We start from the raw sequence: 15906 nt of genomic DNA on the forward strand, positions 1-15906 counted from the left end.
GCAACCTGGCAGAGATGTACCAGGGCTCTAAATTAACTAATATCAGTTATTTCAGGGGACAGGCAGCTTAGTGAAGGCGCTTTCAGTAAAGCCATCTCAAGAGTTCCTGACTCACCTGTCAAATAAAACCATCAGCAATTTCATTAAAAGTATTATTAGTGTGTTCTTTTTAATCAGAAGTCCATAAAGAGGTGGTGAATATGGATCAAAAACCCACATATCCATCTTTTCTTCAGTGTGGTGAGTAAATGCAGTGTTTTACTCATCAGATCTTGAGTATCATCCATTTAAATCTTGAACAATATTTTTTTGTGTGTGGTACTTTTAGATTAGAGACAGCCATCTTTCATTTATATATTTTGATAATACCACCAAGGTTGCTTTGAAATCATTAAAAAACATCTCTTCATTCTACCCCTACTTTCTATCTGTAGTTTAAATGTCATTAAATGTCCTCTGCTTCCCACGTTCCAGCATTTCTCTCTGAAATATGAATTCAGTAGAAGAGATTTGCACCTAAGGCAGCAAATGCAGTGTAAATAACTAAGAGAAGGTGCGGCAGGCACATTTAAAACGTGACCTTTGTGACAACAGCCTCAATCACAGAGTTACAGTACAACGTGACTCACCACAATTTGTGCGTAAGGGGAAACAGATGTGTTTGCCATGGCTTCGCATTTTATTTTCACTGTGTAAAAGCAATTTCTTGTTATTTATTAAGCACTTAAAAACAGCTTGCCATCGCGTCATCCACATTGTGACTTTTCCCAAACAGACAGGCGAGAAATACAGTGACTCTGTTTTGTACTTGGTGGTTTCAGTGAAAAGGTATGTGCGTGTGTGTCTGTGTGTGTGGTCTGCTCAGATTAAAGCCTGTCAGAAAGCCTTAAGATCAAAGCCTTTGTGGACCACAAATCTGATCTGTCACTGGAAAAGCCACACAATTTTGTCTCTTCCATCTTAGAGATAGAGAGAAAAGTCACTCAGCTGTTATTTTTCACTCTGTAGGTTTTCAAGTTATGAAATGTGCCATTAAGGCTGTATAAGAGCATCATTGTCCTGTTGTTACTTGTTGTTACCTCTACATTTTTTTTTTTTTTTTTTTTTTTTTTTTGGAAGTGACATCAGAAACAGCAGCATGTGACATCACGTGATGGCGGAGCTTCAGTTCATCCTTTGTCATCCTTTTTTTTTTTTTTTTCTTTTTTCCTTTCTTTTTTAATAGGACAGGGGGAAAGAATGAAAGAAAGAGGGGGAGAGGAAGAAAGAAAACCAAAGGGGAGAAGAGACGGTGAGAAGGGGGGGAAGAGAGAAAAAAAAAAACAACAAAACTCCTGGGTCACCTGTATGGAGAGAAAGAAAAACAAAAAAAACAGGGGAGACAGCAAACAACAAAGAGCAACATAATAATAATAAAAAAAAAAAAGCACCATCACAATAAACTAGCTAGTCATAGATATCAATAGTTACTAAATAATAAACTATATTGTGCAGCACGCAAGATAGACAGCGCACAGTGTGCTTTGAGGCAGCAGCCAAGAAAGCTGTAGTCCGCATCTGTGAATACCCATGTGTGCATACCTGTGTGGATCAGCATGCTTGCATTCCAAAGGTTTCTCCATGTAATGATCTGCTAGAGAGTGTGGGGGGGCCACAGCCCTGTCCTCTATGGTATCAAGCAGGTATGGAGGAGATCAAAACTCCAGACATCCAGAGGCCCCCAGAACACAAGAGACCAAGGAAGACCAACAGAGGGGCAGCCGCGCCACTGTCCCAGTAAGAGCTAAGGAGAGTCCCAGATGAGGGCTCATTCAGCAGCCGCGGAGCAGAAGCCAGGGGGAGTTGCAGTGACGCGCCCGTGAGCTCCGCCGGCAGCCAGCTGTGCCTGAGTGACCGAGCCCCAGGCCGAGAGGCCGGGGGCACCCCACCTCCAAAGGGGCCCGAGCGAGCCCCAGGCTCCAGGCCCCGATAAGCGGCCGCCAAGGAGTGAGCCGGTGTGTACCTGGACGCCCATCCCCGGACACAAAGAACCACCAAAGCACCGATGTTACCTCTACATTTAATCACAGTGTTGCACAACCAACTGCAACAAATACTATGATTGCTCATATTTTTATTTAAATCAATGCTGCCATGTGTAATTCTTGAAAAAACTCAAAAATTTCAAGTCTGTAAAATAAATTGTTATCAGAGAAACTGACTTCATGTTGTGAAGCGGACTCGCTGATTTCATCGAATTTAACTGGCTAAGCAACAAAACGGCAGCATCGTTACTAGAAACATGCTAGCAGGCTAAGCACTGTCAAACATATAGCGCAGCTTATGATCGAGGGCTTCTCTCAATGCTTACACTTACAACTACTATGATGCTGGGAGGAAACAATTAGCAGGGTCCCAGTTGCATCCAGTTATCCTGCACCAGCCCTCTATAGTACTTCTACGTGGCTAACAGTTTACCCAAGCACCTTTTTATTTGAAATGCTTGCCCACCTCGTCCATTTTCAGCTTGTCAACAGACAGTAGCTTGATGGTGTGACAGTGATGGCTGTAGATGGACTTGTTTACTGGAAAAAGGCTCCCTGGAGGAAACAACACTTTATTTTCATAACTCCAGTTTCATTGAAATTGTCTAAGTGCTGTGCTGCTACATGAGCTAGAAGTTGTTCCACAGCATACACTACAAGTGCAGAAAGTTCATGTTTTTTACAGCAGTAACTGAGAGGCTAATAATAACCTAGTCAAAACACAGTGCTGAGCATTATTCCATCAGACTAATGAGTAGGCCCAGTAATGGCAGATCAATGATTACAGATGATTAGTGTTTCCGGGGATGGCCATGACTTCAGTCCCTGTAAGTTGTTGCTGCTTACTAACTTCAAGTCTCTCCCAAAAGGACGGACAGCTAAATAATGAAGGTCTACAATACAACAGCTGGAGCTGTGGATTTACTGGCTTAGAGGGTCTGATTCAGCATGCCTCGGGGTCGTCCAGCCTTAGTCAGAATGTCCTCTGGCTCTCTGAGGACGGCTGATGGAGCACCGACTCATTAACAGCACTGCAGATTTAGTCTTGTTAAGGGACCCTAATGGATAGATTTATCTCATTACATTTGGCACTTCACTGGATACACATACTGTTAGGAAAAGGCATGTGCACCAGCAGAAACACATTTGCACACGTCTACATACACACACGCCTGCGCACACTGTGTAATTGTATTTTTCACCCAGTCCTTCACCAAGGTAGTGTAATGACAGAGCCCAGTATAATCAGAGATTATGCACTGCTCAAAAAAAATAAAGGGAACACTCGATCATCACGTATAACACAAAGTCATTATGTCAAGAACCATAAACCTTTGTGAATCAATTCCAGCCTTCTTTGACGCAAATGAAAGTGACAACAGGAGCTTATGAGAACCAACAACAAGAAGGGACTAGTTTAACAGGTGATAGTCAGAGACTATTGCTCTATCCAGATCTGTCCACTAAAGGACCTCGTGGCATGCTCATGAATTCAGATTCTGAACTGCACAAGTAGGTAGCTGGAGGTAATTTTGCAGGGCTCTGACAGTGTTCCTCCATAAACAAAGGAGCAGATGCAGCTTTTGCAGCTGGGTTGATGCCGTTCAATAGCCATCTCCAGCTTTCTTTGTGTAACAGACCATATCCTGGTCTGGTGTCTTCTCCATGCTCCTCAGACTGTGTTAGGAGACACAGCAAACAGTCTTGTGACAATACGTATAGCCGTGCCATTTCTGAAGAGCTGGACTACCCGTTTAACTTGAATTGGGTGCATCTACCTTTTAACGCTACCAGTAGTGACAAGGACACTGGAAAGAAGCAAACCCAGAGAATAATCAGTCAGTAGGCATGAGGAGAAAGTAATGGTCTGTGGCCACCACCTGCAAAATCATTCCCGTTTTAGGGGGTATCTTTTCGTTCCTTCTTCAGTGCACATGTTGTCACTTTCATTTGCACTAAATGGATTCACAATGGTTCATTCCTGACTAGAAAGACTGATATTCCTGTGGTTTAACTGACATTGTGTTACTAAGAAACATGGGGAAAACATCAGAAGACTGTTAAAATAGCCTGTCAACCTGAGAGGTCCAAGAGCTACTACACTAAAACTCTGTTATGCTCATTTGACTTAAATAACAAATACATATTATTACAAATAATTATTAGTGTTATAAGTAAGGTACAAATAAATAATATTTGTACCTTAATATTATAATATTTTTCATGATGACACGAGAGGAAAAGCGAGGAGATCAGCAGACTCCCACACAAACAACAGGGATATGTAACAAATTACATCTCAGTGTTTAGCTGTTGCTGAGATATTGCAGTTTGAATTAAAATGAGGGCCTGGCTGACCAACGGACACTGCCATTCCTATTAGTGTAAATATAATCCAGCGCAATACATTATGAGACATCAGATGTATCTGTTAATTAAACTCATTTTAAACAATTCAAGCATTTAAGACAAAGGGAGGCACCAGTGTGGTTTCTATTCCAACAATACTGTCAGTTATTGTAGTTGCCAGGGATACATATAAATATAGGTTTTAATACTGGAAAGTAATTAAAATACTGTGAACATGTAGCTTTTCATTATTCATTCTTGCACTTCTCTTCACTATCATCGCTTTTCAAACAATGCAAAACAAAGGCTGCCTCGGGGCCTGGCACAAACTGCTTGAAGTGTTCTTTTTCCATTGGTATCAGCATTTCACAGCCATCCAGGATGGCCGTCTCTCTGCACTGCTGTTGTGGCTGAATAAAAGCAAGTGAACAGAATGAGCAGTTAAAAGCCTGTTGTGTGTGTTTAAAGAAAACTGTGTGTGTGTAGATGTGTGCCAATGTGTTTCTCCTGGTGAAAATTCACTGGATCAATAACAAATACAGTGTGTTCTTGTTCAGCTTCAAAAATTTGATTGTGCCTTTTTTTGCACACTCTCTAGGACTAGTCTTTTAATTTGAAAATGCTGACAGGAACCTGACATTATCTGTTTCTCTTGAATTCTTTTTCTTGGGCATTCAATCAACAGACATATATTAAAGGCAATGGAAACTGGATTACTTCCGTATGCATTTAAAGTGCATCCATCCATCCCAGCTACCATAGTGCAAGACGCCGTGTACACCCTGGACAGGCCACCAGTCTGACGCAGGGCTAACACAGACAGACAGCCACTGGGACTCATATTCACACCTATGGGTAACTTAGATTAACTAATTAACCTAACCCGCACAAACACAGGGAGAACATGCAACCTCCACACAGAAAGGCCCCAGCCAGGTGTCTGCTTGCAGGAGTACCTGTATATGAGATGGTCTGTATATTTTAAACCCAGTGCCCTTTAACCACGAATGGTGTTGCAGTATGTCACGTCATAAGACTTCATTTGCAGTTAACATGTAACTACTGCACTATGGTCTATTCCGTTTCATTTGTTGTTACTAGGCATGTGAAAATATCAGACTTTTTCTTTTGTATCATTTTTTTATTGTTGCATCTATTTATTTTATTCCTGCTGTAATAATGGGAATTTCCAAACTGTAGAATCAATAAAGACCAGCTTATCTCATCTTCATTTACTGTTGTACTGTTATTAATCATAATCCAGTGGTTACAATTTATAGTTACATACACATACATGCACACTAGAATATGAAGTAGCTGGGAAATATATGTTGGCACATTAAGCACAAGCTCTCTTAATTTTGAAAGCACTTTTGTTTATGCTACTCCATCTTAAATAAAATATCGAAGTATTGTGTCTGGCAGAAAAAAGCTGTGTTTTCAATCCAAGTGATTTTATCATGCAACACGAGCACATTTTGGAAATACCATGCTGTCATTTGGAGCACAGCACAGCTGTGTATGTGATAACTATTAAAATCTTATCCCTGTGTTTGTGAAGCGCAGAATTAACAATATTTGGATTTTTCAAATTACTCCAGGGGAGAAACTTGATGCTACTTTGGAAGTAGTGGCTACAAAATTACTAAGTGTATGATGTGGGAATGTAAAACCAGAGGTGTGGACTCGAGTCACATGACTTGGACTCGAGTCAGACTCGAGTCATTAATTTTATGACTTTAGACTTGACTTGAAAAAATGTTCTAAGACTTGTGACTTGACTTGGACTTTTACACCAATGACTTGGGACTTGAATTGGACTTGAACCGGTTTACTTGAAAAGACTTGATATTTTACCCCAAATATAAAATTTAACATGCATATTATATAGAGATTGAAAATGTGACGTCATTCACGGGTAGAACCGCAAAGGATTCTGGGAACTCGTGGCAAGCGGTACTAGCGCACGCAGGCTTTCAATTGAAATCAGTTATACAGCGATAAAAAGAAACACAAAAATGTCAAGAAGCCGTTGTATTATTAACTACAATAGCCGGTCGCATGACAGCCACGAGAAGCCGACGGGTAAAGAGATCGGTTGTTATCGGATTACGTCGTTGAAGAGAAATTGTTCGAGCCATGTTTCCGAAGTAACAAAGACGCGACGGGTGGCCTGGATTGCAGCCATTCAAAGATCAAATATAATGTCCCAGAACCCTCCAGCTCACAGGTTAGTCTGCTCCAAGCATTTACACGAAGGTCAGTGTTTTTTAGTAGTTAATACGTCATTTTCATAACATAATTGGTGATATAGGTTACAAGTAAGTCTGGCGCTGAACAGAAATTGTCGCGCTATGCTCCTTTATTTATTGTGCATAAATAGTGAATTGTCCTGACACAATATTGCGTTTCGCTTCTGTTATTATGGTACATTGACAAAAACATATACTTTTATTCACAGGATAAAACAGTTGTTTTGTATCACTAATTGCCCAGTACGATTACAGCATACAATATTATTGTCACTGCTACATTTCTGTGATGCTACCAGAAATTATTTCCACTACTAATTAATTACCGTTGAGCTCAAAGGTCCTATTAATAAACGGTTAACGAATGTGTATTTATGACGACAATTTGTGAGACTGGTAAACTTATGATACGTACGATGGTCTTTACTTTCTACACGGTGCATTTCAAGGTCCTGCACCCATCCGTCGGTAAACTGTACCTGGGCTTGTTGCAGTGACCGGAAGTTACTAAACTTCATGAGTGTATGCACTCACTCCAAGAACCGTATGATTATAAATATGCATATAAATATGCTACGATGAGATAGCTGACTTCATCTAACTAGCAAATGTTGTCCAGGCTACGTTGGTGATGCAGTTTTTTTAATGTGTATGATATTTTTGTCATGCGATTTTAAAGCTGGTCCTACAACCGCATCCAAGACTAACATGCAGCTTATCTCAGAACTGTCGGTGAAAATTATTCTTGGAGCTAGGTTTAATTGAGCTGCATTTTAAAGAGGTGCAATTTCACAATTTGTGTATATTTTCTAAGTTCACTATTTTGTCATGTGTTGAGAAAAACACAGATTTTAAAATTACATGGTCTAATATTTACATTTAGCATAACTGCAACATTATTTTTTCTTCTTTTTTTTTAAAGACTCGAAAGGACTTGAAATTCAAAGTTTCAGACTTGTGACTTGACTCGGACTTTTACACCAGTGACTTGAGACTCGACTCTGACTTGCCTGACATTACTTGAGACTTGACTTGAGACTTGAGGATAAAGACTTGAGACTTACTTGAGACTTGCAAAACAATGACTTGGTCCCACCTCTGTGTAAAACTGTCAAGAGAGTCTAATTTGTGTTTTCATTCTGCAAAGTGACAGATGCACTTTAATTGCATATTGTAGTAATTCAATTTTCAGTGCTTTTAATATCTGTCAGCAGGATTTAGTTTATATGAATGTTTGTTGAGTGAATGCCTAAAGAAAATGTAAGAGAAACAGATCATAGTGTGCATGCTTTTCACAGATTTCACATATCATATGCAGTACAACTTTAATTTATATATTTTATCTTATTCTCCCAGTTAAATTTACCCTTCATTCTAATTTGTGTTGTACAGTTATTTCATTTTTAACCTTAATTTATATTTTATTCCTTCCTAGTTAAATTTACCCTTTTTAATTTTTCATATTTATTTCCTATCTTATTCATAGCCTTTTCCTTTTTTGTTTTCTTTAGGTCACGAGCAGTTGTCCAAGCATTTCACTACATATCATACTGTGTATGACTGTACGTGACAAATAAAATTTGAATTTGAATTACATGTAATATCTAATCATTAAAGGAACGACAAAAGGCAAAAGAATTTAAAGTGACATGTTCAACAACTGTTCAAAAATCAGTCATCAATCAGTCAGTTGATCATTAAATATTTTATATAATGTTTTGGGATCAATTATTAAATGTGTATCAAGTTGGTGCTTCAAGAAATACATAGACATAAAGTTAAAATTCAACATTAACAAGCAGTCAAACAGTCCATCCAGAAGGTGAATTGATTGATCTCTCCTACAGTAAACCTCTTTAGTGGCCAGACTATAGACATTATGGCAACGTAGTATAGAAAATACACATTTATAAACTGTGATTAAAAAACAAACAAGTTTTTAAAGCGATAAGAGAAAACAGACTAATTTATACATTTCATTTGCTCACATTTTACATTTTAAACTCTCTCTAAGCAGCTTTTGCAGAGCTGCACCTTGTGTGTTCTGCTGAAAGTTTACATCTTAATTCACTGACATTAATCGATGGAGAAATTCATTATTATCTAGCATCATGTGAGAGAAACTGACCATCATTTTATTTCAATGGATTTTGTATGCTATTGTTCAATTCAATTCAATTCAATTCAATTTTATTTATATAGCGCCAAATCACAACAAAAGTCGCCTCAAGGCGCTTCATAGATACAGAGAAAAACCCAACAATCTTATGACCCCCTATGAGCAAGCACTTTGGTGACAGTGGGAAGGAAAAACTCCCTTTTAACAGGAAGAAACCTCCGGCAGAACCAGGCTCAGGGAGGGGCGGGTCCATCTGCTGTGATTGGTTGGGGTGAGAGAAGGAAGACAGGATGAAGACATGCTGTGGAAGAGAGACTGAGATTAATAACAGATATGATTCAATGCAGAGAGGTCTGTTAACACATAGTGAGTGAGAAAGGTGACTGGAAAGGAAAAACTCAATGCATCATGGGAATCCCCGGCAGCCTACGTCTATTGCAGCATAACTAAGGGAGGATTCAGGGTCACCTGGTCCAGCCCTAACTATATGCTTTAGCAAAAAGGAAAGTTTGAAGCCTAATCTTGAAAGTAGAGATAGTGTCTGTCTCCTGAATCCAAACTGGAAGCTGGTTCCACAGAAGAGGGGCCTGAAAACTGAAGGCTCTGCCTCCCATTCTACTTTTAAATACTCTAGGAACAACAAGTAGGCCTGCAGAGCGAGAGCGAAGTGCTCTAATAGGCTGATATGGTACTACAAGGTCATTAAGATCAGATGGGGCCTGATTATTTAAGACCTTGTATGTGAGGAGCAGGATTTTGAATTCTGGATTTAACAGGAAGCCAATGAAGGGAAGCCAAAACAGGAGAAAGTCATGTTAAGTCATGACCCCAAAATTCAGATGCAACAGATGTAACATGCCTGAAAAAAATTCTGAACACATTACTTTACAGTACCCCTTACACTGCTACAGCCACTTTGGCTCATAAAGACCATTTATTTAACCCTGAAACATGAAATGCTTCAGAGTATCACTTTTGCACAGAGGGCAGCAGATAGTGAATGTCTTAGGGACTGCATAGACATGAAGTTGTCTGTCTTCCAGGTGACACATTATGACACACAGTGCTGACAGCGATGGAGGGAAGAAACAAAATGACAGGCTGCAGTTTTAGAGGGGGGAAAATAGTGTTGGAATCACTCGCCAAGTCCAACTCACCATGTCAATCCCTTCAAACCTCACTTGTTGTTTCTGACAGGAGTGATGATCAGCGGGGCTGAGTTTTCAGCCCCATTAGTAGCACACGGACTGAAGAAGGGAAAGATCTTCTCTGTGAAGTTACATCCAGTAAAGGAGAAGATGCTAGCCCTCGTGTCCACATCATAAAAGGAAACCTGACCGTCCTCATAATCAACAAACACCCCGATCTTTTCAGGTACCTCCGTCACATGAAGATTTACAGGAGGGTCTGTATTGGCTGTGAACTCGTTTCCCTTTCTCAGCCAAATTGTCCAGTATCCATTCTTTGGACTCAGTCTTATGTCCCCCCTCCTGTTGATGGATTGCTTTGCAACTCCTAAGTCCCACTGTGTTTTGTCTTTTACTTGAACCTCATAGTAAAATCTTCCTGAGGCGAAACCTTCTCTTGCCAAGACATTGTGAACACAATCAAACCTCTCTGGGTTCTTTGGGACACGCCTCCTTTGGGTTCCCCATGTGACTTGCTTCCCATCTTCAGAAATATAGAGATAAGAGTTTGCTGTGTCAGGATCCAGTGTCAGTTCCACAGCGTGCCGCCTGACTTCTTTAAAGTTGGGATCACAGAGCATCCTTATTTCTCTTGTGACTGTTGCCTCCAGCGAGGCCATAACTTCCTGCATTTTAAACGGGTCGCAGCTAAGAGTCACATCAGACCAGTCCTTTACTTGAGGTGGAATGATGGTAAGTGAAAGGTAACTTTCAAGGAATCTGAAGGGGTCGTCTGTGACTGAAATGTTGTCAAGCTGCTGGCTTTTCTGGGTTATTTGCATAATTTCACCGTTCAGTTCATTAATTAAGCCGTCTGCCTCTGCTTGCTTTTTTCTCTGCTTTGTCTCAATTACATCCGCTAGCTCAGCTTGGCCTCTTTTAATGTACTCCACCATAGCAGTCATGACATGTTCACTGCATGACAGTGCCTTCGCTGCATTATTTTTGTTAGCCTCCAGTGAGCGTTCAATTTCCCAAATTTTCTGCTGACGTTCATCGATCATCTTATTCGCGTCTTTTTTTTCTGATTCCAGCTGGTCTTTCCTCATTAGAGCCTCCTCCTCTAGAGTCACTATCTTATGCTGTTTATGGTCCCTGTCTTTGCAGGAATCACAGAGAAACATTTGATCCACGCTGCAAAACAAATCTAAAGGTTCACCGTGATATTTGCAGATCCTGCTCTCCAGGTTTTCAACCGGGTGAATAAGCTTGTGTTTTTTTAAGGCCAAAAGTTTCTGATGAGGCTCGAGATGTATTTGACAATAGGACATCATACACACTAAGCAGGACTGCAGGGCTGGGCGCCTCGCCCCGGTGCAAAGCGTGCAGAGCACATTTCCATTTCCTGATTCTTCTGTGATATTAGCAGACTTTTCTTGAACTGATTTCACGAACTTTGCTGCCATTTCGGCTATGAAATGATTAACCCGAAGCTTTGGTCTGATGTTAAACTCCTCTTTGCACAACGGACATGTTATTAATGGATTTGAGGTGTCCCAGTAGCCTGTGATACAATCAATACAGAAATTGTGCCCACAGGGAGTTGACACCGGTTTACTGAACACACTCAGACAGATGGAACAATGAAAATTCTCCTCAGCTATTAGACTTGCAGGAGAGGCCATGTCTAGAAGGAAAGATAGTGAAAGTCAGTAGAGTTTCAATATTAACTGTGAGATTACCAAGAAATTGTTTGTCTTTAAAATGTTTTCCTAACTATCTGACCACCTGCCTAACCTATAAGACACGACCAAAAGACAAGAAACTTAAAAAAAATTGCAAAATTACCTGTTGTATCAAGACTTTACTCGACTTCCAGCAGCATAAAAGACCGTTAAAACTGCAGCTCTTTTTTTCCTTTTAGTTTCTCTTTCACAGGTCACTCTGAGTCCACTCCCATTTCCTCATCTTCCTGCGACAAGTTAACCCATTGTGCGCACAAATATAGAGAGCATATAAATATATATAAATATATAAATCCCTTGTACTTCTGTTTTTAGTGGTACAAATAATCAGCTTTTATTCTGTTTGGCATACTAGTAAGATATTTAGATAGGTGTGTACTTAGCTATGTGGGCGCATGATGTGGGCGTACGCTGCATGCGTCATCTCTCTCATATCCTGTTTCCGTGTTCACGGTTGTGTATTTGTGAGTCTTTTCTGTGTAGATGTGAGCACATGGTGCAGCTTCAGCAGCTGATAATGAATTCAGTGACTGACTACCAGTGTGCAGTGTAATTAAAAGGAGTTTAGACTGACTAAACAATCAGGAGAATTATGGACACTAGCAAAATGAATGTGAGGTCAGAATGGAGAATGATATATACTGACACACACACACACACGTACCTATTACGATCGTCTTGAGTCTCGTCTTATTCAAGCCTCGACTCAATGCCCTGACTACCATAAAACATTTAAATGACATTTGAATCATCCAGTGTTTCCTTTGATCGGGGGCTGAGTGAAACTCTAGGACCCAGCACCTTAGCTTCCTCTGCATGATCCAGTGACCAGTTCATCACAGGATGAGAGTCAAAGTCTTTTCCTCCCTTCTTTTGTTTCTTCCCCATTATCCCCATTGCCCCCAAAACCTCCACCTCCCACTTGACTCATGTGGCTCTAACATTGAAGGCATTAACAACAGATCACATGAGCTGAATGTTTGAAGACACAGACCTCCCTATTAGAATTGAATCCCTCTTGCAAGGTGTCTGCCCTGTTTTGAACTCAGTGTAAATCCAAAGTAAAGGCCTTGCCTCTACAGCACACCCTAGAGTCCAAGACAAAAACTGTAATACTGACTTAATGCTGGAGTACTGCTGTGCTATAACAGAACATTACACTAAAAAACAAACAAACTAAAACCATAAATGGTGTATCAAAAAGAAGCTTCCAATTCCAAAAGGCTTTCCTTTTTAAAGTAATGGACAAAGAAGCTGGCAGTAATTGTTAAAATACATGGCAATATATGAAGTGTTAGACACAAAACAGTGTTCACAAGTGCTCAATGTGTCTCCCTCCAGATGCACAGCATATGTTGTAATGGTAACATTTGTGCAATAATTTTGCAGCAATTTGCACAAAATTCTAAGTTTGTTACACCAACAAACCACGACTTGATTCCAGTCAGCGGGATTTGTAAATCTGATCTATTGCATCATGGCTGCATCAAGCAGCGAGGAGCATAATCTGCTCCATAATCTTTTCCAAATTAGGCTATTGTTGTTTACTTCAATAACACAAAATGGAGTAGTGAGCTGTCCTCAGTGTGTAATCTTAACACTATTTTGAATTTGAAACCACAGATAGGAAAGGTTTAAATAAAATTAAGGCTTTAAGATCACATTGTTTCCATACCCCGCCCCAAAAAGTCACCATAAACCCATTCATATAAAGTAGCACTCTTTTCAAAATAGACCTACTATGACCACCCATGATCAGCTCCATTTTCTTTTATCTTGGACTGGCAGAGTACCTTTTGTGAATCACAGCTCAAAATAAGGCTTATTTAGCTTTTACTGGGCTTTGGTGCAGGCTCTGTGTTCAGCTTCGATGTGAATCAAACCATTTGAACTCCTCTACATTTCAGGCAGCTCTCTTCTCTTTGGCTGTCCTTCACAATCAAAAGACTTGGACAACAGTTTTGCTGTCCTAGCATCTAGAGCTTGGTACCTCAGATGAAAACACTACAGACATCCCCTCACTGACACCACAGAGAACCAAAACTAGAAAAAAACGGAGCCTGTAGAGTAGTGTGGATCGGCCATTAGGCCACAAAGAAAATGAGCAACTGCCATTCTAACAACACGTTACAGAAAAAAGAAACAGAACAATAGGTAATTTAACAGATTTAAAAAAAAGAGAAATAAAATTTGCCATGTTGTCTATAGGCTTTATGTACAGCAGCAATGCTCAAGAGAGGGAAGAAAGAAGACACTCTATTAACTCCATCATTCTAGTTTGTTTACTGCTTGGTCAGACCTGAGGGTTGTATTATTTTCAACCCCCAGACACAACACTACTGGAGGGAAGATAAATAATTAGTCATGAGATGAGTTTCTCCCTTCATCCATCAGCCTGGGGAACATGGCAACCCTAGGAGAACTGAAGCCAAATGAGAGTCCTCTCCCTGCAGTGTTTTTGTTCCCCAGACACTGTAGCTTTAGATTTACTCTAAGAGAGCGTGACTTTGAAACACTCAAAAGTTTGCAAGGATGACTCCATCTTTGTCAAGGTGTTCACAGATTAAAAGGAGTGCTTTAATCTGAAATAGGGAGACGAAATGCAACTTCATCAGACTGCGCGGAACAGTAGAAACAGTTAAACTGAGTGTAAAATTTACGTATATCTTTTTCGAAGCAATTCCTGCTATTGAAATCTCAGACACTAATGCATTTACTCTTAAACTAACATACCGCACAGAACATTTCTCATCTTCTTTTCCGAGTAATTTGACAGCGAGGAGGATTTTACGGCCTGTCATATAGGAAGCCATGGAGAAACGTGGGACACAAGCTGTTAAGTTCTATTAAAGATCATTAAATGGCACTCTAAAAGCAACACTGAGGTCCCACCTGAGTGACACCACAGGAAAACCTGCTGGTAGAGGAATACATTACCTGGAGAATATTTTCAATATGTCAGAGTGTGAGACGTGTCTCTGAGAGGCGAACGTTTTTTGAATTGTATTTGCTCTACTCTCCTGCAGTGAAATCTGACCAGATGTTTTCTTAAACCTCAAGTGGTGCATGGAGATTTAAAGCGTCAAAAAGCATTTTCCACATGTAAAGACTGATAAGCTATTCTATCTAGACTCTTATTCATTAAACGGGTTGTGACTGTTGGAGTTACACCACTATCTAAGATAGCCTCTAAACAACAGAGGAGTTAGGTTCTCTGATAGGCTCCTTCAGCTGTTGAATAATTCATGTGTGCCATTTGCCAGACTCGGGATCCGTGACTGAAATTAGACAAGGACTGAATGATTGAAGATTTAATGAGATAAATATTTCTGATGTTTCAGTGGTCAAACAGTCCTGGTAGTTTGCTGTGTAGGTGGGGCTGAGCACCTACATATTAAATAGATGAAGAAAATGAAAATGTTTGAAAGGGAAGAAGTTGAGATTTGATTTAATTTTTATAGCACCAATTCGCAGTTCACGTTTTATACTATAAGGCAGGGACTGCAAATATTAGACTATACAGGAAGTGTGAAGAAAACCTCCACTACAAGCAGGCTCAGGGAATATCAGCCATGTGTTATGACCAGTTGGGTGTGAGGGGAAAGAGATGAAAGAGACAGGAGAATAGAGTGCCACAGATTCATAATTTCTCATGATAAAGGATTTATTCAAAAATAAAAATATATATTTAAACTAAAAATATTACAAATGTAATAGGAGAAATCCTTAATAAATAAATACAGTAAAATACATATTATTATTAATTACATATAAATTACAGAAACCTTGATGACACTATAGATACTACTGTATACCTTCCTGTATAGCTTTAGCCTAATTTTTGTTGTTTTATATTGCTTAAACTCTACTTATCAAATAACCAAATGATAAAAAATTCCAGTATCCTCATGAAGATCAATAAGTGCAGGTCAAACAACACAGTTTAGTTTAATTTCTGATTTCTTCTCCTTCATTTCTTCTTTCGCTTACCTGCTATTTGATCTCCATTTTTTTCTTTTTCCATACTTGCACCCTTCTGCTTGTTGCGTGGTACCAACCTCTGAAACCCCTCTTCGGTCCATACAACTCTCTTTTTCAGTCACTCTCCACAGCTTCAGCGACATGTAATGACTCTGAGCTGCAGCCTTTCCTTGGCTGTCACAGAGGGGCTTTTAACAAGGTCCTTCACTGCTTTTGCTCTTTCCTCCATACTTTACCATGCTGCCATCACTTCCCCCTCTTTCCCTCTGTAATTTTACCTTTCTCCGAGGGTAAAGTGTACAGGTGCCT

At 39.9% G+C, this 15906-nt stretch overlaps 1 protein-coding gene across 2 annotated transcripts in view; it reads right to left on the reverse strand.

Moving 5' to 3' along the window:
• LOC309690580 (E3 ubiquitin-protein ligase TRIM21-like) overlaps window positions 1-12320 on the reverse strand; it is a 148150-nt gene extending 135830 nt beyond the window's left edge. The window contains exons 1-3 of one of the 2 annotated variants that reach the window (XM_082507703.1): window positions 11720-12319; window positions 9902-11558; window positions 8312-9045 (exon numbers count right to left, since the gene is read on the reverse strand). In XM_082507703.1, coding sequence (XP_082363829.1) covers window positions 9922-11556 — 1635 coding nt within the window. In that variant the 5' untranslated portion in view covers window positions 11557-11558; window positions 11720-12319 and the 3' untranslated portion in view covers window positions 8312-9045; window positions 9902-9921. Of the gene's footprint in view, window positions 1-8311; window positions 9046-9901; window positions 11559-11719 lie in introns of those variants that run through there. The other variant, XM_082507704.1, reaches the window with a different exon arrangement.
• Between the last annotated feature and the right edge of the window lie 3586 nt (window positions 12321-15906).

This window comes from Aulonocara stuartgranti (assembly GCF_965226115.1).
Source record: "Aulonocara stuartgranti genome assembly, chromosome: 2".
NCBI classification, from domain to species: domain Eukaryota; kingdom Metazoa; phylum Chordata; class Actinopteri; order Cichliformes; family Cichlidae; genus Aulonocara; species Aulonocara stuartgranti.